The sequence below is a fragment of the Mobula birostris genome, chromosome 26, assembly GCF_030028105.1.
Source record: "Mobula birostris isolate sMobBir1 chromosome 26, sMobBir1.hap1, whole genome shotgun sequence".
In the NCBI taxonomy this organism is placed as follows: domain Eukaryota; kingdom Metazoa; phylum Chordata; class Chondrichthyes; order Myliobatiformes; family Myliobatidae; genus Mobula; species Mobula birostris.
The window spans coordinates 22,618,135-22,644,151 of NC_092395.1; the positions used below are offsets into that span (position 1 = coordinate 22,618,135).

Here is a 26,017-nt window from a genome sequence, read left to right on the forward strand (position 1 = left end):
CATTGTTTCTTCTCGCTGGATTAATTCGTCAGTATATGACCGCAGTGCGGTGCAAATCCCCTCTCTTCCCTGTGTCTCATTCAGATTGACGACCTGGGTTTCCATCCCCCGGTCCACCACCGTCTGTCCCAACACCAGGAAGTTCAACTGGTATGTCGGGTCATTTTCCTCACATTGCACCAAACTCCTCCGGCCAAAAACTCCTCCACATTTGACACTTCGCTTCGGTCGCCCGGGCTCAGCCACTCGCCTCGCCTCATAGTCCCCCCAGGCGAATCCAAGCTCTAGGCGGTCATCCACATACGCCAAAACTCCACACACCTTCACTTCCCCCATGGTCTTCCTCATGCCCGCGGGAAGGATGCAGGGGCTCCGAATATGCCCTTGGGCATCTTTTCGGATCGGAAGAATCCTAGGGAACTAGTAAAGGCCATCTTCAGCTCAACAGCCACACTCAGGATCTGGCAACATCCACCCCTCAGATGCAGCACATTAAACCACGTCGCATAATCCACACACACGCTGCCTTCATCTTCCACGTCTCCAGGGTCCAGTTGCCACGACCTCTCTCTCACTGAGGTGTCTTCAGCGGTCAACTCCCCTCCCTCGTGGTGGTTCGGAGCATCTACTAAGAGGGTCTCACCCTCAGTTACTTTCCCCAAGCCGTACCACCGCTGGGTCTCATTTAAATTCGGTACTGGCTCAAGGCTGCTACACATGTCCTCAGAAGTGACTCGACACGCTGGGTGCCCAGACAATGCCCCCATGAACTCCAGGGTCATTAACCAATCACCATCTTCTGGATAACTACTGCCACTAGTACCCAAAGTCTCCGGTGCCCTTGCGGTTGTCAAGGATAAATGCGTCAGACACCGGTTGTAAAACGAACTGTAAAACAACTTGATCTGTGCCCCGGGGTCGAGGATAGCTTTAGCATCGCTTCCCTCTATCCATAATGACACCCTGGGGCGTGGCCCCTCTAAGTCTTCAGGAATAGGGTCTTTTCCTTGCAGAAGTTCAGTGGTACATTGCTGGGAACGTGCTTCCCCAGAGACCCCAAGCCGTTCCCCTCACTGGGCCTCCACTAAGTTTCCCGACACCTCTCTGATCAGCTGAACAACTGATCCCCTGAAATGATCCGCCTGGCACTACAAGCAATTTAGCCGCCCTCCTCGCCAGAGAAGACACACTGAAAACTTTCCCCCCTCTTTCAAATAACTGACAGCTGTCACTACGGTGTAAGTGAACCTGACAGCTCTAACACCGTCACCAGCCCGCCTACTCAAACTTTCAACCAATCCCTGTCGCTCTCCCTCAACCGGGCACTGCCACTCATCTAACAATTGAGAGATCCGCTCCGCCCACGTCTCGCACGCCTCCGCCCCTCCTGGGGTGGACACTATCCCCAGTGCCAGGCGGAGCCTATCAGAGCTAGAACATTTATTCGCAGACTCTACCTCCAAATCAGACCACTCTTTCCTCTCTCTCCCAACTGCATGGACAGCCCCGAGTGCCACCTCTAACTCGTCAATGCTAGTCTGAACTCGAACAAAGACCGCACCCACAACGCACACAGCAATCAACAGCAAATAACCCACAGAGACACACATTACAGATTTAAACAGGGCACCCACACAGCATACCAACAGACTCAAGCATCCCGGACAAAGCCCCCACAATGCAGCCCCCCTGGCCACCCTCAGGGTCGCTCGGCTCGCTGTCGTCTAGGGAAACAGCCTCGGCCCCGCCAAACTGGGTAATTCGTTTGTGTGGATGCTGTGTGAGGTACCCCACCCCGCCCAAATAACAGACATTACACCAGATGCAATTAAATGATTTACAGTTTATAGATATTACTGGAACTATATAATTAAAAGAGAATAAAATATAAAAGGAAAATAAAAGGCGCCACACTTATCAAAGTTCAATCTCTTCGTGCACAAAACCGTTGGAGCTCAAGGACCTTCTTCTTCACCCTGTGACCCCTCGGACCACCTCGACCGGCCGCCTGGGACCAACAACGGTGGTCAACCAGACGCTCCACACGAGTCCGTCTCCGTCTCCTCGCTGAACGTCCCGCTCGGGGTCCGACCCCGTTAGCGGACTCACAGCACCTGGTCCATCCTCTGTCTCGCTCTCCTGCCTTCTGTCCCCAAACCCCCTCGCAAACAGTATCTTCAAATACACCAAAACCATAACAACTATCCCAATTGGTTAATAGCACCTTCTTATCACCCTCTAGACCACAATAAGCTGCTAGCACAAACTTTCTCAGCGTTAAAGCACAACAAAGCCGCATTCCCCAGATTAACATCACAAAAACGCCATTTTAATTAGCCTCCGCAGTAACATAAAAATCGAAACCCCCTTACATGTATTATTTGGCATGATTGGGTAGGTTATTTTTGGGTCTGCGAACACTCACAAAATTTTCCCGTATAAATAAATGGTAATTGCTTCTTTGCTTTACAACATTTCGGCTTACGAACCGTTTCATAGGAACACTCTACCTTCGGATGGCGAGGGAAACCTGTATACATACTTACTGTAACTTCTTTCTATAATGCATTGTAATGTACTGATGCCACAAAATCAACAAATTTCACAACATACGTCAATGATATTAAAACCTGATTCTGAATATTCAGTGGTCATACTGGATTAAACAATGGATGGGAAGTTCTATTCGCAGTAACATTAACTCTGCTTGAAAGGGATAACATTTACGTTCGAAATTTATCATTGAAAGAATGACTTATGAATTGTTTTTCTTACTTAGGGGTCTCAAAATATCGTTTAAGACTGTCTGGTGTGGATTCAGAGGACCGTAGAGGTATCAGAATACAAAGCCAAGTGTAAATTTCAAAAAAAAAAAGTTGTACAAGAGGAACCCATGTTGATCAAACTGTTTATAGTCAATGTTAAAATAAAGTCAAGACCTCCAAGTTTCCAGCCTGTATACCCATGTGTGAAATTAATGGGACAGTTGCAAATTTTATTGCACACATCAGCAAGCTGCCTTTGCAACACTTAAAGCCAATTAAAGCACTTATGAGTTGATAGAATCATTGAATGAGTAAGCATTGCCTACGCAGAGCCCTTAGCATTGTCAATAATCCATATCATCTATCCAACAGTCTTTGAACCCCTACCATCAGGCAGGAGACACCACAGCATTAGGATAAGAACTGTTAGGATGGGAAACAGTTCTTCTCCCAAGCAGAAAGACAAAAGAATCCCCAGCCGCCACCCAGCTCTCACCACACATGAAGTTTCAGTAGCATCGTACTGTTCACTTTTTAAACTTGCGACACAAAGGCTTCTTATTTGTTAATTTGTGACGATATTCCTTTATATTTTGTGTGAGAGCATGTACTGTGTTGTGCACATTGGTCCAGAAAAACGTTGCTTTGTGTAGTGGTATACATGTATACGGTTGAAATGACAATATACTTGAACTTGTAAAGCCCACCATTCAGTCCATCCCGTTAGTGCTGACTCTCTGGCAGTGCAACAAGCTAGTCCCATCCTCCAGCTCTCTCTAGTCCGCATCTGACTCCACCAAATCTGCAGGTAGTGTTTTTCATATTCTAACCAAAGTTCAAGAGGACTTCTAAATTTTGCTATCACTTCTCTTCATAATATTTCATTTTCCAAAAGCTCATCCTGTTCTATCCACAAATTAATTTACACCCTCAAATTCAATTTCAAACACCAAATTCATGGGGAAACTAAAGGAGGAATCTTCCTCATTTAGTAGTTCCTCAGAATAAATTATCTAATTTTGTGGGTACCAAGATGGCTGATGAGACCGAATGTGGAAGCAGACTCTTCCACAGATGGAACTAGAGATGGCAAACTAAGTCCTTGCTTGTCCAGTTGGGAAAGTGCAATGGTTTCTGCCACTTAGGCACGGCCTTGCTATGTTCCAAATGCATAGATGCAAGGTTCTCAATACCATCCTGAAGATAGCTTCTCACGAGTATATGGGGATGTGGGATATCTTTGAGGCTTTAGGAACGTATTTGAATCCTTTCCTGTCCATCTGGTAATATCTTCCCATGACAGAGCTCCAAACAAACTGCCTGTTTCAGGAATCAGGTGCTAGAGAAATACAAGCTACCAAAACAAAGCCAACCATGTGCAACTGGAGCCTCCAGTTGGAGACTGTTTGTCTGGGAGAGGACAAACGAAAAAATAAATAAATTGGAGTGTTTTACAGAAACAGCATTAGGTGCATTTTTCCAGTGCCTTGTGATGCTTACTATAGAGTGTCAAGGTCAGAAAAGCAGGAATCTTTGCTGTCAAGTAGACAGTTTTTTTTTTGGCCAGGTCTGAGATACTAATCACTCACACAATCCATCCTTAAGCCAAGCACAAACACGCTTATTTTCTCTGCTGCTGCACCTGCAAGAAGGAGATAGGCCCATTCATCTTACAAAGTATGTACCACACATTTTGATTCACAACATTCTAAAATACATTATGCCGAGTGATGGCATCTTCATCCAATGCAGTTATCCTCCTATCAGCACTGAGCCAATCAGGTTAAAGTAATTTTCAACATCATTAACCTCAATGTAGTCTTTTCTCCAAGGCTAATTCAACTAGTCATTTGGAGGCTGCCTAGATCTGTCTCCGACTGCCCTTGGACCTTCCCCATATTTATTAAGAGGACATTTAGTCTGACAATTCCTGCTCGCGATCCTCAAACAATATTACATGATGTGTTATCACTTAGGATCACATCATAGGATCCATTTGCCTCTTGCCCTTTTTCAGCAAGTATGCTGCCTAGCTCCATAGAAATGTAACTGCTATAAAATAAAAATCTATTATATCTGATAACTGAAAATATCAGCTGCGGACTTGATATGCATTGATCAGTGTGGTTCCAGCCAACTTTTTATCATCCTACTACCCTACATAGTCCAAATTCTTATTGCAACTGAATACACCTGTAATGCCTTGGTTAAGATTTCCACTGCTGTGCTGTGAGGCATTTTATTTTGGCAGTTTTCTGTAAAAGCAGTGTGCCCTGTTAATAAGAGTGTTTTGGCTTCGGCTAAAGGAGCAATGTTGTCCAACTTCAGAATGTTGTGTCAGCCAATCAGGAATTTGGGATGTAGTGAAGTTTCTAGACAGCTGAGCAGAAAGAGGTTTCTGAATTGGAGTCTGGTTTGGAGTCCTTTTGGCAGGAGTTATGGAGTGGGGCACAAGAGAAGATGCTGCAAAAAGCTGTCAAGTCCCCAGTGCAAGGAGTGTTTTGTGCAAATGAATGGCTCTAGGGAGGAAGGGCCAATACTCCTGAGAGAGCCAGTTTGTTCAAGATGGTCTTCAAGGGAAATTAAGACTATGGCAGATACTTTCACATAGACCGTGGGTCCAGTGCACGAGTAAAGAGATACACCCCAACTACTCCAGAAATAAGCTCTGATGTTTATGTGCACAGTGGACTGGTTTAACTGTAATAGGTCCTTTTTTCCTGTAAATGTAAAATTGGCAAATACACTTTATAATTTTATGCTGGTGTACGATCTGTCATTTCTGGCCTAGCGATAACTGTATCGGCAGTATTTACACAGCATTCATTCAATAGAGGTTCACATCATTCCTTTTTGGTTGAACCCCAAAACACACCGACCCTAGACGTATATTGCTTATGAAAGGCGACCTTCTCACCGCTAAGTCCTGTGGCTGTTAGGAGTTAGCCAACGAGCCAAGTTGGTATACAAGCCCCGCTGAGAGGGGTACACACCCTTAATATCAAATATTGATGCAATAGTTTCGTAAAGTAAAACACTCATTAAGCAGTCAAGAAGCATTCTTAACATCCCACTTCAACAGCAGCAAAGAATCCAGATAAGCATTTTTAACACTTACAAGTCTGACCCTTCATTTTCTTCTTTAGTTGCTGCAAAACAAAATAATCCAAAAATTACTGTAAAACATAGTAATAGATTCTAACTACAAAGATTGCATCAGTATATCTGAAATATGACATGCAGACCACTCCAATAAAATTGTCACACTTATAAACATTTGAGTACTTCAATTATATGGAGTTTAACCTGCTGTCCTCTAAGTAAATTGTAAAATTCTGACAAACATTCAATACAATTCAGACAGTAATTTCTGTATTAGAAAGGAACTACTCTGAAATGCTGAAGAGGGCAAATGACTTTGCCAAGCATAATTACATAATGGCTGAAGAACTATACTTCCTTTGACTTTAAAGATCCTGAATCTCCTGGCTCACATTTTTTAAATATTTGTTCATAATACAATAAACATTATCAGACTTAGTGTTATCACCAGAATCTTTGGAGATGATTAAACATATTATTAACAAATATTAAAAAATAATGTTGTTTATTAGTTAAGCATTTTGATGCAGTATTAAAATATCGGTAGTTTTCTTGAACCAGAGAATTTTCTTTTTCAAAAAAAAAAAAAAAAGAATTTACTGTTCAAGATTTTTTTGGCACTTACCCATAAATGTATTGAAATCTATTTCATAACTTCCCATGATTGGTTTTGAAGGCAATTGCTCCAATGCTAGTTAGTTCTATAAATCAATATTGCATGAATACAAGGCTACCAAGCACCAGCAAAACATTTTAGGAATTCTGAGTATATTCGAAGTTCCTCATTACTTATCCAGCAGTTGCAACAGCAGGAACATTACTCAAATCTTTATCATCAGTGTAAAGAGGAAACAATACAATAAACCAAGAGAAAAATGGAAAACTGGGCATCAGGAGAAATGAGACTCAAAAGCAATGATGATTCTAGGATTGCCTGATAGTTATAACTAGATTCATGAGATGCAAGAACTATTTTTTGAATTCATTACATTTTACTGCTATATTTAAATTTATTTTTCTGCAAGAGGAACAAATAAAGATCAGCATCTTGACTCCTTGCCATTGTACTAGTTCAAGTTTTGCTCATGTGTCAGCATCTTTTCTGGTGAAGAAATAAAGACAACATAGACCAGTGATGAAAAGACAAAATGAAAAATCAAAACTTCCCTATCTTGAGAGAGATATGAGGATTAAAAGATCAAACCAATGAACTTACACTTCTTTGATGCCGTCCATAGCAAATCTCAAAGCTAAAGTACTTAAAATATTGCTTTATTGCAGGAAACTATAGCAGTCCTGTTATGTACAGCAATAATAAGAAACAAACAAATATGCTATTTCATTGGCATTCCAAAAGACATTTATGTCTCCTGGTAAAGCTGAAACTTGCAACTAAGGAGGGGAATTGTACACAAACTCAGCATTCACAGCACAATCCACAGAAGCTCTATGAGAAAAGATTAGATTAGAGCAGAACTACAACACTTACATTTTTTGATTGTTTTGTTTTGAGAAGTGCCATGCTTCTTTTGTGTAGAACTGCACTGACTCAAGCTTAGCCTTGTTGAAGTTGGTATCGTAGTCGGCCTCATTGCTGTCGAGGATGATCTTTGTGCAGTGGGCAAATTCTTTGATTCACTTAAATCTGGCACACTTACTGAACTTCTAATCTTTCTAGGAGGGAATCAAAAAGATGGATCTCAGCGAGAGCGTACCAAAGAACTTATTTCTACCAAATATTGCAAATATTCAGCACGCTTAATAGGTTGCAAAATAGAAATCGGTCATAACTGAAGCAACAAGTATCGTTTTCCTCCCACACTATCCTCCAGTTGGCACTATTCTTGCAATTCTGTTGCACAATATTAGTGACCCTCAAGAGCCCTAGAATACACTCACCTAATGCTGAGATGCAAGATCTAGCAAGTTCAATCTAGAGATTTTAAATAATATCATGAAAGAAAAATCCTAGATGATTTTTCCCCTCACTATGTTTGGTTTTAATGTCTTTGAAATAAAGTGCTCTACTATAGAAATGTTTCTACTACAAACAGATTACAATTAATTCTCAAGTAATTAAATGGGGTATCTCTTTGCAACACATTGGTAGACACTGTTTGGCTTACAGAAAGTTCTATAAAAAAAAATGGGGCCCATGTTACAGAAAATTTCCATGGAAAACCTGCACATTTCAATCTACCACAATACTCACACTAACTACCATCAATGTAGAGCTTAAATGCTTGCTCCAGAATAACCAAAGTCCTTATTTGAACAAAAGAACATAATTGCACATATGGTCATTGTCAAATATGATATATTCACAGTGGTCTGAAATCCAAATACTGAAAAATTACCTCAACCTGTCAAATATTTTACAAGACAATACATGGAAGAGTTAATAAACTAAACCAGTGATTTTTCTTTTATTCCTCAGCAATGATAGCTTTACATTATGCCACCATTATCTTTTTAATAGAAACACACATTTTTTGCAAGCTCGTGCATATATCCATTCAAAGAAAACAACTGTATACTCACCTGCCAGACCCACTTAATTCATCCTTTAAAGCTGCAAATCAAAGATAACCACAATTACACTGGCACATGCATTTTTGGCCAACTATGAACAGAAACAGTTTGATAAAAACAAATTTGAGAAGGACACAAAACTAGAGATTTCAACAATACAGAATTAGAGCTTTTTCTGCATTACTAGAAAATTGCCATTGTTGGTCACTGTTGAATAAGCAACCAGTTAATGCCAGTTTACGATTTAATCATTTAAACTAAGTTATCAAACATCATTTCATAAAATACAGACTAAATGAGTTAGAATAGCAAACAAAAAAGTTGACATCAGTGAACGAGCCTCAAGCTTCCTGATGCTTTACACTTATGACTGTGAGGCAAAGCACGGCTCCAATGTCATATTCAAGTTTGCTAATGACACCACCATCACAGGCAGAATCAAAGGTAGTGATGAATCAGCATTGAAAATCTGACTGAGCGGTGCCACTATGACAACAACCTTTCACTCAATGTCAGCAAGACCAAGGAGCTGATAATTGACTTCAGGAGGAGGAAGAAATCAGAGGTCCATGAGCCAGTCCTCATCGTGGTAACAGAGGTGGAGAGGATCAGCAACTTTAACTTCTTCAGTGTTATCATTTCAGAGGACCTGTCCTGAGCACAGCACGCAAGTGCAATCTCAAAAAAAAAAGCAGCACAGCAGCATTGCTACTTCCTTAGGAGCTTGCAAAGATTTGGCATGACATCCAAGACTGTTACAAACTTCGAAAGATGTGTAGTAGAGAGTACATTGACTGGCTGTATCACAGCCTGGTTTGGAAACATCAATGCCCTTGAATGGAAAATCCTCCAAAAAGTAGTGGATACAGCCCAGTCCATCACAGGCAAAGCCCTCCCCACCATTGAGTACATCTATACAGAACGCTGTCACAAGAAAGCAGCATTAATCATGCTGCCCCCACCACTCAGGAAAACAGCCCCCACCACCCAGGTCATGCTTGCTTCTTGCTGCTGCGATCAGGAAGATATAGGAGCCTCAGGACTCATACCACCAAGCTCAAGAACAGTTATTACCCCTTAGCCATCAGGCTCTTGAACCAAACAGGATAACTTCTCTCAACTTCACTTGCACCATCAGTGAACTATTCCCACAATCAATGGACTCCCTTTCAAGGATTCTTCATCTCATGTTCTCAACATTTATTATTACTTTCTTTGTATTGGTAGTTTGTGGTCTTTTGCACATTGGTTGAATGCCCAAGTTTGTGCAGGCTTTCATTGAAGCAGTTATGGTTGTTAATCTGTTATGGATTTATTGAGTATGCTTACAAGAAAATGAATCTCAGGGTTTTATTATAGTAACATATGTACTTTGATTATAAATTTACTTTCATCTTTGATGACAACTGTGATAAAATGAGTTAACTGCAAGCCGATACTGGTCAAATAAATGCAGAGATGCTCACTTACTGTTTCATATCCCCGCACAATCAGTTCAAAACTAACCCACTTTCTTTCAGATGCCAACTGCCCACCTGCATCGACCCAAGCAGTGACTTTTGATTTTGCTTTATCATAATTACTTACTTGAAAGAAACAGGTTAAAAAAGCAGCCTCAAGAGAGGGAGTGTGATCTATAAAATGCAGATATTTTGTTTAAAAGATTTCAAGGGATTGCTAGCAGTAACTAAAACTAAAGTTTTATATCCTGCAAACATCTGTTTTGTTATTCAACATGCCAGGGGAATTATATTGACCATATGCTCAGGAGCTCCTTTCTAGCTCACTATCTATATCCTCAAGAATGTAAAGAGGCACAATATGCTACATTTTTTAAAAAATCAAAAAGTTCTAAAGAACAGGGACTCAACCAACATAAATCCAGCCTTGCCGTTATTAAAATATGTATCGCCTACAGGCTCACTTAGCTCTATAACCAGTAATCTCTAAACAAGACTCAAGTACCAAAAGGACATGTTTGCAAATGAAAAAGTTATCAGACAGATCTTCCTTTAAAACCTTAAAAAAAAAACAGAATCTAGGACCCCACCCACTTGCTAAGAATTCCCAACATTACCTGTCTTGATACAAGAAAATGAACCGGTTCAAAGTATTATTGTACAAGTTACTGCAGAGATCAGGTTTGATTAAAGAAAAACAAAAGCCACTTTAGTTTAAATCACCACTGAATAACACAGCAGAGTTTTACACTGTTGCACTTTTTCCAAATTATGAAGTCTATCACTTAAATCCTAAGAGACATTTAAAAAGGTCATGAAAAGCCTTGGGGAGTTTAAACAATGCAGCTGGACAAGTAATCATATCCAATGGTTACTTCATACCAAGTTTCAGATAATTCCCCTACCAATTTCCATAACAGTCTGCAATATCGCTAAACATAGAGACACTTCCACTGATTGCCGTCACAAGTCAAGCAGCAGCAGACTGGGATTGGTTTGCTGGACAGTTCAAATTTGCGGCTCTACAAATGATCAAATGGATACCTGACAGGATTAATAGCCCAGAGTCCAGAATTCAACTTTTTGATGTAAAAATCTCACTTGCTCAATTATTCCATTGGCAGAAAGTAAACATCAGCCTAAAATAAAATGTTATTTTCCAAAGACCCACGATACAGTTAACAATCTTTTAGTTGTTTTAAATGCAGACATCCCACTCTGCAAAAACTCATTTCAGGGAGGTAGCACCATCAATTTGCGGGAGACTTCCGGGAGAGGTAGGATGTCTGCAATAGAGTAGCTCCTTAGCAGCCAGCCAGCTAGTTTAAATAACGTTAGCTATTCTAATGAACGAATGACACCTGTTAAACTCACCTCAACACGTCTTTTACAGTCTTAACCCACCATGGGCAATAGAAAAGTCATTGTTGCAAACAGTGCAGCGAGCAACACTGTCATTATGTTGACCCCTATTAGGCAGGGGTACACTTTAGTGTAGTCTGGGGTGACGTACGTTTTATATTTTTTTTTGGAACACTCTACCATGGCGCGCTGTCGCTCGCGCGCTCTCTCTTGCTTTCTCTCGCTCGCTCTCAAAAAAATTGATTTCCGTGATATTGTATATAATTTGCGGGCATTAGGGAGCCACTATTAGTATGCGGGAGACTCCCGGAACTTTCAGGAGAGGTGGGATGTCTGTAAATGCAAGATAAATATATTTTCAAACTACATAATTTGTAAAGTGAACAGTCATGCTCATCTCCCCAACTGATGCTCTCTAGCCTCAAGTCAGCTAGAGTGTAACATACAGAGAATTACTTTTTATTTTATGTTGGTTTTTAAAAAAAGACTCAGCACTGTAACAGGTCCCTCGGTCCAATGAGCTCATGCTGCCTAATTACATCCATGTGACCAATTAACCTGTATATCTTGGAATGTGGAAGGGGACCAGAGCACCAAGAGGAAACCCACAGTGTCACAGGGAGAACATATAAACTGCTTACATTACAAACAACATTTCCATGAAGTCACAACTTTCTTCTTCTGTGCTGAGTTACCAGCTGAATGATCTATTGAAGCTAGTATCGACAGGTTGCTGTAATTATAAATTAGAGTTCTGTTGCAGATTTCCAATAATGTGAGGGGTAAAAGGAGTCAATTTTAGAAATCCTAGCACATCTATTTTTCGACATAGTCACCTCCTACATTTACACACTTAGTCCAGTGGTCGTGGAGCATACGGATCCCTTCTTTGTAGAAGTCGGCATCTTGGACCTCCAGAAAGTGGTCCACAGCAGGGGTGATTGATAAGTTCGTGGCCTAAGGTAGAAGGAGATGGGTTATTAACTTCAAACTTTCTGCATAATCACTCAAAGAGTTGAACTGCACGTGCATGTAACGAGAGCTGTATAACTCACCTCCTGCTAGCTTAGACCACGAACTTATCAATCACCCCTGCTATGGACCACTTTCTGGAGGTCCAAGACACCGACTTCTACAAAGAAGGGATTAGTATGCTCCACGACCGCTGGACTAAGTGTGTAAATGTAGGAAGGGACTATGTTGAAAAATAAATGTGCTAGGTTTTCTAAAATTGGCTCCTTCTGCCTTATCAATCACCCCTTGTATGTCATTATCAGTCGCAGTTGCAGTTCAATTGTCAGGAACAAATGAACTACATCCATTGGACAGATTACTTAAAACATAGCCAGTGCCAACACGGAAGAAAATAAGAATACATTTAAAAATATACTATAGTAACTCTCAGCTCACAACTTTAGAAACGACACAGTAAGTAGAGCTGATGCCTCGCCGCTCCAGTGACCCAGACTCTGGTGCTGTCCATGTGCAGTTCACATTTGCTTCCTGTGACCACATGGATATCCTGCAAGTTCTCCAATTTCATCCCACATTCAGTGATATGCTGAGTGGTAGTTTGATTGGTCATTACAAGTTACTCAATGCATTGACAAGTATTAAGATCTGAAGGGAGCTGATTGGCACGTGAAAAAATTAAAATGAGATTACCATAGGAAGCTTCTTAATGGTCAGTGAGGACTCAGTTGGCCAAACGGCTGCATCCATGATGTGTGACTTTAATTTGACATCAAATTTCTAACTATCCTTCACTGAAGATTCTAGTGGTCAACTAATTACAATACAGGGAGTACACTGGTGACTTGCCAATGTAGCTGATCTTCTCATACAAGACAAGCTACAACTATCAAGCAAATCAGCCATCTTTCCTAACTCAAGAAGACCACTAAAATCCAATTACTACCCTGGCAAAATATAACCAACAAAATGCTTTTCAAATAGCACTGGAGCAAAGGAAAAGCTTGAATGGATGGTAGTCAGCCACATTGCTGCTACCAAGATGAAGCACCTTTCATAAACGAATCCACGAAAATTCTCACAATTTACCCTGCACATCTTTTAGGATTGAAGCAACGATGATTAGTCACAATGCCGCCTGCTGCTTAAAGATTAAATTTTCAATTTTGGCATCAAGTTAGCAGACCAGGCAGCCACACAGATTACATTCCAAGCTTAAAATTTTAAAACACCACTCACTAATCTTTATTGCACAAATTCTGAGAATTAAATCCACTCCCCCATCAGGTTGACAGCAGCCATTTAACATACCCAGCTAAGACATGACAAATAACTGATATTACAGGAGCAGACGAGGCAAACAGGTATTAGAGAAAACACTAAACAGTTAGATGGAAACCAATGAGCAAGTGCACCAACACCATAAAGCAGTATCCTATAGACAAAAAAATTAGTTAGACTAGCTGTGCATAGCTAAACATAGACAAATGTGATATTACACAACCATAGCACTTAAAGCACCATGCTCGGTTTTATGAAATTAACACAGAGCTGTAGAGTAATACACAACAGAAATGAGCCCTTCAGCCAACGAAGCTCATGCTGACCTTTTATTTTTTATATTTTATTTTAGCAATATAGTGCGAGGTGGGCTCTTGCAGCCTTTTGAGCTACAGCATCCTAGCAATCCTGAAACCTGATCAACCCTAACCTAATCACAGGATAATTTACAATAACCAATTAGCCTACCCAGCAGGCTTTTGGACTGTGGAAGGAAACCTGAGCACCCGGGGAAACCCAAGCATTCCACAGAGAAGACATACTTACAGTGTATCAGAATTAAACATGAGGTAGTGGAGCTATAATTTCACCATCTGCGCTGATCACCCCATCCTTGACTAAGCTGTTCCACCGTGAACACCATCTGTTCTGAGTCAACGTGATGATTTCAGATCAGGTCATGCATAGCACATACCTCCGCCGCACTGCTCAGGTGTGTTTCTGGGGTACAGGGGCTAGCTACTATTGTGCCTGTTGCTCTTTCACTGAGCAGCAGGGAACCATCTGATTGGCCTATCAGAGTTCCCTTTGGGAACTAGTTGACTTGATCAGCATTTCTGACCTAGCTATTGTTCACAATTGCACTTAATTAAAAAAAAACTCCAAAATGCCCCAAGCGGTAATAGCGCTGTGTTAACCACTACGCTACTGTGCAGCCCTGCCCATCTACACTAATACCATTTGCCTGCATTCTTCTATGCCTTGCCCATGTGTTTGTTTAGATGCATTTTTAATAGTAATTTATCTAATTGCACCTCCTCCTCTGGCAGCACATTCCAGATTTTCAAGCACAAAGCATGTATCCTTTTTTTTTTCCCTGATACTACCTCAAGAAAAAGATTCTATCTACCTTATCTGTACCTCTCATATTCTTATATACTTGCACAGCCTCCTTCATTCCAGGGAAAACAAGCTGAGTTATCTAGTCTCTTGATTCAACCAAGGTATTCTCAGTTTTTTAAATTTTTTGTACATTGGATGTTTGTCAGTCTGTTATATTAGAATTTATGAAAAACTATACATATTTTTTATTATCCTGTAAATGCCTGCAAGCAAATGAGTCTCAGAATAGTATACGTACTTTGAACTTTTGAGAGTTCTCCTATCCAAGCAACATCCTTGTGAGTCTCGTTCATGGGAGGGAATTTAACTTAAGATGCAAGAGATACAGAGATGCGTTAAAAAAAACACTAAATATTATTTTCTGAGAAAGGAAAACATTGTCTCAAGATATTTCGCACTTTCACTGTAATGCTGAGGTGTTCTGTTGGTCAGGGTCAACCATGTATGTTGTGTCCCAGCTGTCTACGCGATAGGCAAGTCAAGGCAGTATGATATAGAGAACAAAGAGTTGCCCATGTAGCAGGCTCTCCCTCGCCACGATGCTGATGAATCCAAAGAAACGGTAAAGACCGATACAGTTTGGCAGCACCGGAATTGCCAGTGTTGAACTCAACATAGGACAGCCTTAAGAATTCCAGCTCCAGATTCCACCCCCTCACGGGGCTTACACCCAAAGCTTTCGCCACAAGTGGGTATAGCTACATGGCAGCTGAGGTTTGAGATCATAGTTTTCCTTCTAGATAAGCTGCCAACCACAGCTGATGAGTCCCATCTCCCCAAAGTGACTTGTTTTAAGGCACCAGAAACCTGCCTTTACCACTTCTATCAGTAGAAACTGTTCTGCTGGGTTTAAAGCTAAGACACATATGAAGGCCCTGAGCTCAATTTACTTTTCAGACGCACACCATTAAATGTATTTAATTAGGTAGTGGGAGCTAATCCCTGGCTATAACAACCTTAATTAAACCAAGACTAATGTACTTGACAAAAAAAGCTAGATATTACTCGCTCTATAGTTTACACATAAATAATATCCAATCTGGGTTCCAAACAGTTGTCATAGCCAGGGTGGTAGTGGGGATAAGCTCCCACTACCTATAAAGTGCTCCCAAAGGCGTGCATCTCAAATTAACCTCTGATAACCAAGTCTAACTCCTGGCCATCACGTGACAGAACTGTTTACACTGACAGGAGAAGGGCCGAAGGCAGGTCACTGGCGCCTTAAAAGCTGCTTTGGGCAGGTAGGGCTCAATCTGGGAAGGCAGCACACCTAGAAGAAAACTCTTGATTTAAAACTACCGCTGCCTTGCGGCTATATCCGTTCATGGGAAAGGCTTCAGGAGTAAAATCAGAGGAAGAAATCTGGAGTCAGAGCCCCTAAGACAGTCTGATGTTTATTCAACATCATTCTGGCAGCTCCTGAAGTTCAGCCACCATCAAAATATTATGCCTGGCATCCCTTTTGACATCAGCGTATGGACCGAGAGGGGGACTGTGACACTTGGGCAACTCATGGTCTTCATACATCCCCTGCCCAGGATTTGGTGACGCCAATTTCCACAACCAACTCAAGACCAGGGGCGATGGGCAAGTGGCATGGCGGCAGACACAAGATGGTGCTGGGAGCCACTAGTCAAGGACCTGCACTCAGGCAGCTAAGGCAGGATGGTCACTCTCTTCTCACAAGGCAAGGGCAGTGTTTGGCAGCCATCTTGGCAACGGAGCAGCCCTCTTCAGGGACTGAACTGCTCGCCCCTCATGGGAAAGGGCCTGGAAAAAGTGACCCAAAGAAAGCTTGCCTCACCCTATCCTGTAGGCATACCGCAACTGACTGGACATCTATATGCAGTCGAACTATCTCAAAAACCACAAAAGAATGTACCACCAGAAAGCGGAACAAATTCTGTTGTGGAGCCTGAAACACCAGGACACTCACGGGCAACAAGAACAGTAGCAGATCAGAGGTGAACTGAACTTATAGAACGTGCTTCAGAAGTGCAACGTCGACATTGCGGTACTCAGTGAGACACGCCTGGCCGAGACCGCTGAAATCGCAGAAGTAGGAGTTGGCTACATGTTTTTCTGGAGTGGCACGGGCAAGGACAAGGCTAGAGAAGTCGGAGTTGGCTTTGCCATCCGGACCACAATCGTCAGGAACCTGGAGTCCCTCCCCAGAGGCATCTACAATCACCTCATAGTAATGAGGCTGCCTCTGGAAGCCAAGACTCATCTGACTCTGATCAGTGCCTATGCACCCACCATGACCTACACCTGGGAACAATAAGGAACTGTTCTACTGGGAACTCAGCCAGCTACTACGCTCTGTCAGCAAAGACGACAAGATCCTGCTCCTTGGCGACTTTAATGCCTGAGCAGGCACTGACCATCAGTCTTGGCCGGAAGTCACTGGCAAGCTTGGCCTTGGAAGGGACAATTGAAATTGGCAGCTGCTACTCAGCTTCTGTGCAGAAAATAGGCTGACAATCACCAACACTTTCTTTCAGCTTCCAGACACCCACTAGGCAACCTGGATGCACCCGCACACCAAGAACTGGCACCTGATTGATTACGTGATCACAAGGCCACGGGACAACAGGGACGTGATCATCACCAGAGCGATGAGGGGCGCAGACAACTGGACTGACCATACCTTGCTGAGAAGCAAGCTGTCATTTCAGATCGCCAGGGTGCACAGGCGTCAGCAGGCTGACACTAAGCAGCATCAAAAAAGATCTGATCAGAACAACATAAGCAACTGCCTGAGAAAACAGACCCAGAAACAGCATGGGCCGTCTTCAGAGACACCTTGCACAGTGCTGCAAGTGCTGTTTTTGGGCACCCCAAGAGGAAGCATCAGGATTGGTTTGATGAAAACAGCTCTGATATTGTCACCCTTCTCAGGCAGAAACAGGAAGCTTTTGCAAGCTGGGTCAGTGACAAGTAGTCAACCGCCAAACATGACCACTTGAAGTACCTCCACTGTAAGGTCCAGGCTTAACTGCGGTAGGTGAAAAATCAGTGGCGGGAGGCCAAAGCGGCAGCGCTTCAGCACTACACTGACCAGAACAACACAAAGGAGCTTTTTGATGGTCTAAAGGCAGTGTACGGACCTTCCTCCAACGTCATGGTACCAGACGGCTCCTTGAATGGAGCACTCCTCACTGACAAAGGCGACATTGTACAACGCTGGGCAGACCATTTCAACCAGCTGCTGAACAGGCCATCCAGAGAGACAACCAGGTCATAGAAGACTTGCCTCAGTGCCAGTGTTGGAGGCCCTTGATGATCCCCCACATTGGTAGAAGCTAGGAAGGCAGTCAACCAGCTGCAGCCTGGCAAGGCCCCTGGCCCAGATGGGATCCCACCAAGGAGGGTGGCAAAACCCTGCTTCAGAGGCTGACAGAGTTCATGCAGCAGTTCTGGGAGAAAGCCTGTGTACCACTGGACTTTAGGGATGCAAACATCATCAACTGTACAAGAACAAGGGGGATAGGGCATCCTGTGACAACCATAGAGTCACATCTCTCCTGAGCATAGCCGGGAAGATCATGGCCTGTATCACACTCAACAGGATTACCCCTCACCACCTTGATGACATTGTCTCAGAAAGTCAATGTGGTTTCAGAACTAACAGAGGGACAGTGGACATGATCTTTGCTGTCAGACAGATCCTGGAGAAGTGCCAGGAACAGAACCAGAATCTCTACATCCTCTTTGTGGACCTGACAAAAGCATCTGATACATTCAGTTGCACAAGCCTGTGGCGCATCCTTACCAAGTTAGGCTGCCCCCCCTCCCCCCCCCAAAAGCTGGTCAGTATGGTCAGGTCATTCCACAACAGCATAATGGCCAGGGTCATCAAAACCGCCGCACCTCTAACCTCTTCCTAGTAACTAGCTGTGCCAAGCAGGGCTGTGTCTTCGCACCTACTCTGTTCAGCAGCTGTTTGCCACGATGCTGTTCTCTGCTCTCACAGACAGATGTGGGAATAATAATTCACTACAGGACTGATGGACGCTTCTTTGATCTGTGACGCCTCAAGGCCAAAGTCAAAGTGCTGGAAGCAATAGTACGAGGCTTCCTCTTTGTAGATGACTGTGCTCTTGCAGCGCACAGTGAGGGGGACCCGCAGGAGCTCACTGACTGCCTTGCTGTGGCAGCAAGAAAATTCAGCTTCACCATCAGCCTGCTGAAAACAGAAGTTCTACTTCAGCCCGCACCCCATGCCAACCCTGTGAAATATGAATAAGATTGAAGGCACACAGCTCAATGTTGATGCCTTCACCCACCTGGGAAGCTGCCTCACCTACTCCTGCAGTCTCGATCGAGAGGTCCCAAACAGACTTGCAAAAGCCCGGGCATCTTTTGGCAGGCTATGGACATGTGGGGAGAAAGTAGCGTCCGGCGGAAGACCAAGGTGACAGTCTACAGAGCAGTCGTCCTGACTTCTCTGCTGTATGGCTGTGAAATGTGTACCCCATACCGCAGGCACGTCAAGATGCTTGACCAGTTCCACCTGCAATGTCCTCGCAAGATCATGGGCATCTTATGGCAAGACAGAGTCCCCACCACAGAAATGCTATGAAAGGCCAAGAGCTCTGGCACAGAGACACCAACCATGAAGGCTCATCTTCAATGGGTTGGACATGTGGTCTGGATGGAAGACACTCGGCTTCCAAAGATGGTATTTTTTCCGAGCTGGCACATGACACCAGAAAACAAATGTCTACGTGAAAGTATCCTTGAAGGCATGCAAAATCCCCTTGTCTGATTGGGAGGCCTTGGCCAAAGACCGCCGTGCCTGGCACCTGGCAGTCTACAAAGGCACCTGCACATTTGAAGTGCAGCGGCTGAAGGACCTCAATCAAAAATGCCAGGACCACAAGAGAAATGACCCGACCCGTCAATGGCCAAAACCAGCCCGACCTGCAGGCACATCTGTGCTTCCCAGTTTGGCTTCGCTGTCAGAGGCGTCACTGACATAATTGTCATTCCTGACGGACTTCCAAGATGTCCTACTTTGGTTGCACAACAATAAACTACAGGAATTCAATCATTTGCTTCAAAGCAGAAATCAATGACTCAAAAGGAGAAAAAAAACCTGGAAGGAGTATTTCATTACTTACTCTTGTCTTGTCCCAAAGAGCTTTTCTGCCTTGGATTTGGTGTGCTAGGCTTGTTGGTCAACTGCTTTGAAGCAGCCTGTGTGGCCATTTTTTGGGAAGATTGTTTTGAAGATCTATGGTCTGTTTTCGGCTCATTCTCAGCCTTCAGCTGTTTACTTGCAGTCAGGTTTGCAGATCTGTTCGTTCTCCTTAAAATAAAGTCACAAAATTCAAACACGCTTGATTTCATAGTTTTGCATGCAGAGTATAAAAGTTATACAAGAACCCCAACTGCTCTAATCTTAAAACACTTGTTTTACTTTTGCGGGGAGGTACAGAAGATAACCTGTACAACATCTGCCCAGAGTACTGCAAAGGATTGCAATTACATAGCATACTGCAAGACTGGTAGAGGCTACTCTTAAGCTAATAACTCATTCATTAGCAGTTGACACCACATGGTGATAGAAGACTTTAAATTTAAAATTTCACATTCAATTAGTGGGCAATCATATTTACAGTGAACCATCAGTTTTGAGAGATTACCAGCCAAAGATGATGAAAATATATTGAGTTTTAATGATATCATGTTTATTGAAAAGCTTGCCAGTTGATCAAATGAACACTGAACATGGTTTTAGACATGCTCTGTAGCAGTTGTGCCTTATTTGGCCACATGATACACGTCACCAGGCATTAAAAAAAATTAACAATCCTACAGCAAAGAAAATAATTTCTATACTAAACTCCCAAATAAAATTTCCAAAGCTTAAGCCATGTGTCAATTTATTAAGTATATCCAGTGATAGAAATTTTAAATTCTATAGCAAAAACAAAAGAATTTGACCAAAGGGATGTTAAAGGACAAATACTTTACTTCATTACCTTTGTTGCCACCAGTAATCTAACACAAACTATATAAACTATAAAAAGGCACTGCTGTTTACACCACAGATTTACAAACTGCAGCACTGTAACGTACACAACTGAATAGTTCACATGCCCAAAGCATGCTGGGCATTGAACATACAAACGAGGAGCAGGACACTCATACCCACAAGCAAGCTCCGCCACTGATAATAATCATGGTTTATCAGATTATATGCTCAGTTCCACCTTCTAACACTGCCAGCTTTCCTGTTTGCTTGCAGCATCTGCATACTAACCTGTGCTAATCATGCACTTGAACACAGTTTCCTCTACCGTTCCTCTGCATCTCAGAGTTCTATCACCTCTCAGTTTAGATAAAAGGTGCAATACTGTCATTTCCACAGATATTAGCAACAAAGTTCAGTGACGTAAACCAGCAGTCCCCAACCACCGGGCCGCAAAGCATACGCTACCGGGCCACGAGGAAATGATATGAGTCAGCTGCACCTTTCCCCATTCCGTGTCACGTACTGTTGAACTTGAACACAGGGTTGCCAACTGTCCCATATTTGCCAGGACATCCTGTATATTGGGCTAAATTGGTTTGTCCTATACGGGACCACCCTTGTCCTGTATTTCCCCCGCTAAGGTAGAGAGTTCCTATGAAACCTTTCGTGCCAAAATGGCATGAAGCGAAGAAGCAATTACCATTAATCTATATGGGAAAAATTTGTGAGCGTTCCCAGACCCAAAAAATAACCTACCAAATCATACATTAAACCGAAAATAACACTAACATATAGTAAAAGCAGGAATGATATGATAAATACACAGCCTATATAAAGTAGAAATAATGTATGTAACAGTATAGTCAGAAAGATTAAGCCAAAACCGATTTGTGGAAAAAAAATTGGCACGTACTCGCATGCACACATCACACATGCGCACCTCAGGCATGCGCACACAGGTGTCCATGCAAGGCTTCATTGTCATGGTAGTCTTTCCTGGGGTAAACATGTGTCCCGGGATTTGACTGCTACTTTTGTCCCTTATTTGGGAGTGAGAAAGTTGGCAACCCTAACTGTAAAAGACATGTTGAGGTCAGTTTAACCCTACTTGAACACCCCCCCTCCCCCCGGCCCCCAGTTGGCCGGTCCACAAGAATATTGTCAATATTAAACCGGTCCGTGGTGCAAAAAAGATTGGGGACCCCTGACGTAAACTGTTTATACCCCTGCATAAATGCTGCCCAACTTGCAGAGTATCTCCAGTATTTAGTGTGTTGCTCAAGATATCTGGCATCCGCTGAACCTCATGTTCACAGTTGCCATCACACTTACTGTACATCTATCATGATCACATTAGTAGATAATATGCCTACTTAAAATAGTAAAGTGGAGCTTACTCAAAATTCCTCTGGCAATACCTTAATTGGAACTAAATCTCATTCGTCATCACCTTTAACAGTCAACGTTTCAGGCCAAGACCTTTCTTCAGTAGAAGGGGCTTGGCACAAAACGTCAACTGTCTAATCACTTCCATAGAGGCTGCCTGACCTGCTGAGTTCCTCCAGTATTATATGTGTTTCGCTCTGGATTTCCAGCATCTGCAGAATTAAGGTCACCTTCTAATACATGAAGCATTGATGGTTAAGTTTGATTATTGCACTGTGAAGCACAATGCAACACTCGACTACTGACAAAAAAATACTGTAGCCCAGGCATCAGTGCATAACTCGATATTTACCTCCAATGTCACAGAACTCAATTTCAAGTTTTTACATTTATCAAGTAAGAAACATCCATACATATTCCATGAACATTCTTGAATCAGTTCTACCATTAATACTGCATTCTGTAACAATACAGGCCTTCCCTGGCTTACAGACACGACCTAGATATGAATTAGCTCCCATTATACTGGCAAATTCAAATGTCCGATATACATATGCTCATTTAGTTCTACTAAAAATGAAACATCCATGGATCCAAATTTTATCCTTCAATTTTACAATGAAATTTAAGTACACGTAGCAGTTTAATGATAATAATAATTTTTTAAATGAGATAAGGATCACTTATGCTTGCTTTCCAAATTTCATCCTACCCTTTTTAGCATGTTTTAAAATTTTCCTCGAAATCTATCCACACCTCTTCCCAGAAACACTCAAGTTAGTCATCTGATCTCCCCCGCTCCCCCCCATTCTTCTTATGACAATTGGCGTACTTATTTCCTGCATGATGGTCAATGAAATACACTGGAAGGTTTGAGACTGAATATACTAATATAAACCACTCCTGTCTTTAATTCAACACCTAGAATTACTGACTGAGCCAGTGAAAATAATCTCTTTCAAAACAGAATTTGGAATGAACTCCAGGGAAAATAATTCACACAAGACAGCAAAACAGGGCAGAATGAATTACTCTTGTCTAGAGGAAATAGGCATAGATTAATTGCATCTTCTATTCTGCAGTAATTATTATAGTTACACACGAATTACATAATATATTGTACATTTATAACAACATAAATTACCTAATTAAGCCTTCAAATTAATTTGACAAACAAGACAAACACGGGAAATCTTGATTAGGTTTGAAATTAATTCAGTTTTGGAGACTTGAAATATCGAAAGTACAAAATTCATCTTCCTGTCTCATGATACTTTATACATTATGAATACAGAGATAAATGCTTTAGTTAGGAAATATGGATTAGAACAATTGTCACTATGGCAAAGGGCACTTTCGATTTGCCCTGAATATTTCAATGCAAACTTTTGCCAGATAGAGGAATCATCCATTTATTACCTTAATATGATCATGAGTTCTATTACCTTTACACTATTCTCCTAACCCATACCTTTTCTTTATTTCCCTCAAAATCCAAAAATCTATTGACGTCAGCTTTGAATGCAATCAATAACCAAGACCAAGCAGTCCAAAATGATGAATTCTAAAGATTTTGCTCATTATAGTCCTAAGTGGCACACACTTAGTTTCAAGTTCAAGTTCATTGTCATCTGACTAGAAGTATATACAACTAAATGAAACAACGTTCCTCCAGACCACAAAACATATCACACACAGCACATAAAAATATTACAAGTTAATAAAATGCATCTAGTGTGCAGCACTGCTAAACAGCTGTCCTAGAGACAAGACCTCGGTGGGGGCAGAGTATTCATTAGTCTCACAGCCTGGGGGAAGAAGCTGTTACACAGTCCGGCAGTCCTAGTCCTGATGCTCCTGCACCTCCTTCCTGATGGTAGCGGGTCAAAGAGATTGTGGGATGGGTGGTAGGGATTCTCAACAATGCTTCAGACCCTTCATCTATAATGCTCCGAGTAAATGTCACAAATAGTGGGATGGAGACGTTGGTTGTCCTCTCAATGGTTTTTACTATCCTCTGTATTTGGATACCTTGCAGCTTCTGTATCGCACAATGATGCAGCCAGACAGGACATTCTCAATGGTGCTCCTGCATAATGTTTGTTAGAATTGGGGCAGGGAGCCTTGCATGTCTTAATCTCCCTAGAAGGTGTAGGCGCTGTTGTGCCCTCTTGACTAATGAGGTGGTGTTGAGGGCCCAGATTAGATTGCCTGTTCTGTACACACCAGGGAGCTCTGTGCTCTTTATTTTCTCCACGGCAGAGACATTGATGTGAAACAGAGAGTGGCCAATTTGTGCCTTCATGAATCATCTCTTTCGCCTTGTCCACGTTGAGACTCAAGTCATTATTCTCACATTTGACAATCCTCTATATGCTGATTCATCATTGTCGCTGATGAGGCCAAGCACCGTTATACCATCGGCGAACCTAAAGATGCAGTTTCAGTTGAATCTGCAGTCGTGAGTCAGCAGCAGGGTGAGCACCCATGCTCAGCTTGTTGGAGCCTGAGATGTTGCTGCCAACTGGGGTCTTTCTGTCAAGAAGTCCAAGATCCAGTTTCAGAGAGGGGTGCTGAGTCCCAACAAGGCCAGTTTACCCACCAACATCTGAGGGCTGATCACATTAAACAGTGAGCTAAAGTCAGTGAACAACATCCTGGCATATGAGGCATCGTTTTCTTGGTAGGATACGACAAGGTGGAGGGCCGAGGCTATGGCAGCACCAATGGATCAGTTTGAGTGGTAGGCAAACCGTAAAAGGTCCAGTGCAGCCAGAAGGTGGAACTTTATGCAATCCATTACAAGCTGTTCAAAGCACTTCATGATTGTTGAAGTCAGTGCCATTGGGTGGTAATTGTTGAGGCCAGTTACCGTCGCTTTCTGAGCACGGGAATGATGATGGCTGCCTTGAGGACAGCAGGGACAGTGGACTGTTTCAAAGAGATATGACAGATGTCCATTAAGACCTCTGCTAGCTGGGCCACACAATCCGTCAGCACCTGACCAGGTATGTTGTCTAACCCTGCAGCTTTGCATGAGTTTACCCTGGCTAGGGTTCTCCTCAACTCAGCTGTGGCCAGAGAGGGTACTTGTTTCCCACGGGGTGACAGGGCTTTCCTTGATGTCACATCATTCATTGTATCAAATCGCACATAGAAAGCATTTGGTTTATCAGGAAATGAGGCACCACTGTCGTTGATGCAGAGGCTGGACTTGTAATTCTAATTCACAGACTCTTAACTTCACACTGCTCAGCCAGAGGAGGGCTCAAAAATGTCAAAACAAACCTTGTTTTTTTCAATTGGATTACTGCTTATGCTTCTAACTGCCAAAGAATAGAGGCCTAAACTACTCAAATGACAGACCTTCCATTATAAGAAAGAGTGGTTAAGATTCCTTAAGGTTGTCATAGCCGGGGGATGTAGTGGAGATAAGCTCCCACTGCCTATTAAATGCTCCCAATGGTGTGTCTCTCAAATGACCTCTGACAATCAGGTCCAGCTCCTGGCCTTTATGTGTGGCTTAGCTACTAAGTCTGGCAGAATGGGCAAAGGTGGGTTACTGGCACTTCAGAACAAGTTGCTTCAAGCAAATGGGGCTCATCAACCATGAACATGAGAAAGTCTGCAGATGCTAGAAATCCAAAGCAACACACAAACTGCTGGAGGAACTCAGCAGGTCAGGCAGCATCTATGGAATCTCTGAACAGATAGTCAACATTTCAGACCAAAACCCTTCTTCAAGATTAGCCACGGCTGGCAGCACATCTAGAAGAGAAACTCGCTTCTCAAACCTCCACTGACTTGCGGCTATACCCACTCATGGGGAAAATCTTCGAAAGTAAACCCCGAGGAAAAATCTGGAGCTGGAGTCCCTAAGGCAGCCCAAGTTGAGTTCAATGTTGACTGGCAACTCCAGCAATGCCACTGCTACCACACTGCTGTTCCTTTGGATACATCAGCTGCATAGAGAAGGGGAGCCTTCTCCACGGGCAACAACTTGCTCTCTATATCATACTGCCCTGGCTTGCACATCATAAGACAGCTACACA

The 26,017-nt window shown here is 42.6% G+C and overlaps 1 protein-coding gene across 1 annotated transcript in view; it reads right to left on the reverse strand.

Annotated features, from left to right (window-relative positions):
• haus8 (HAUS augmin like complex subunit 8) overlaps positions 1–26,017 on the reverse strand; it is a 75,119-nt gene that overhangs the window by 47,537 nt on the left and 1,565 nt on the right. The window contains exons 2-5 of the mRNA XM_072244308.1: positions 19,723–19,910; positions 8,409–8,439; positions 7,357–7,541; positions 5,884–5,914 (exon numbers count right to left, since the gene is read on the reverse strand). Coding sequence (XP_072100409.1) covers positions 5,884–5,914; positions 7,357–7,541; positions 8,409–8,439; positions 19,723–19,910 — 435 coding nt within the window. The remainder of the gene's footprint in view (positions 1–5,883; positions 5,915–7,356; positions 7,542–8,408; positions 8,440–19,722; positions 19,911–26,017) is intronic.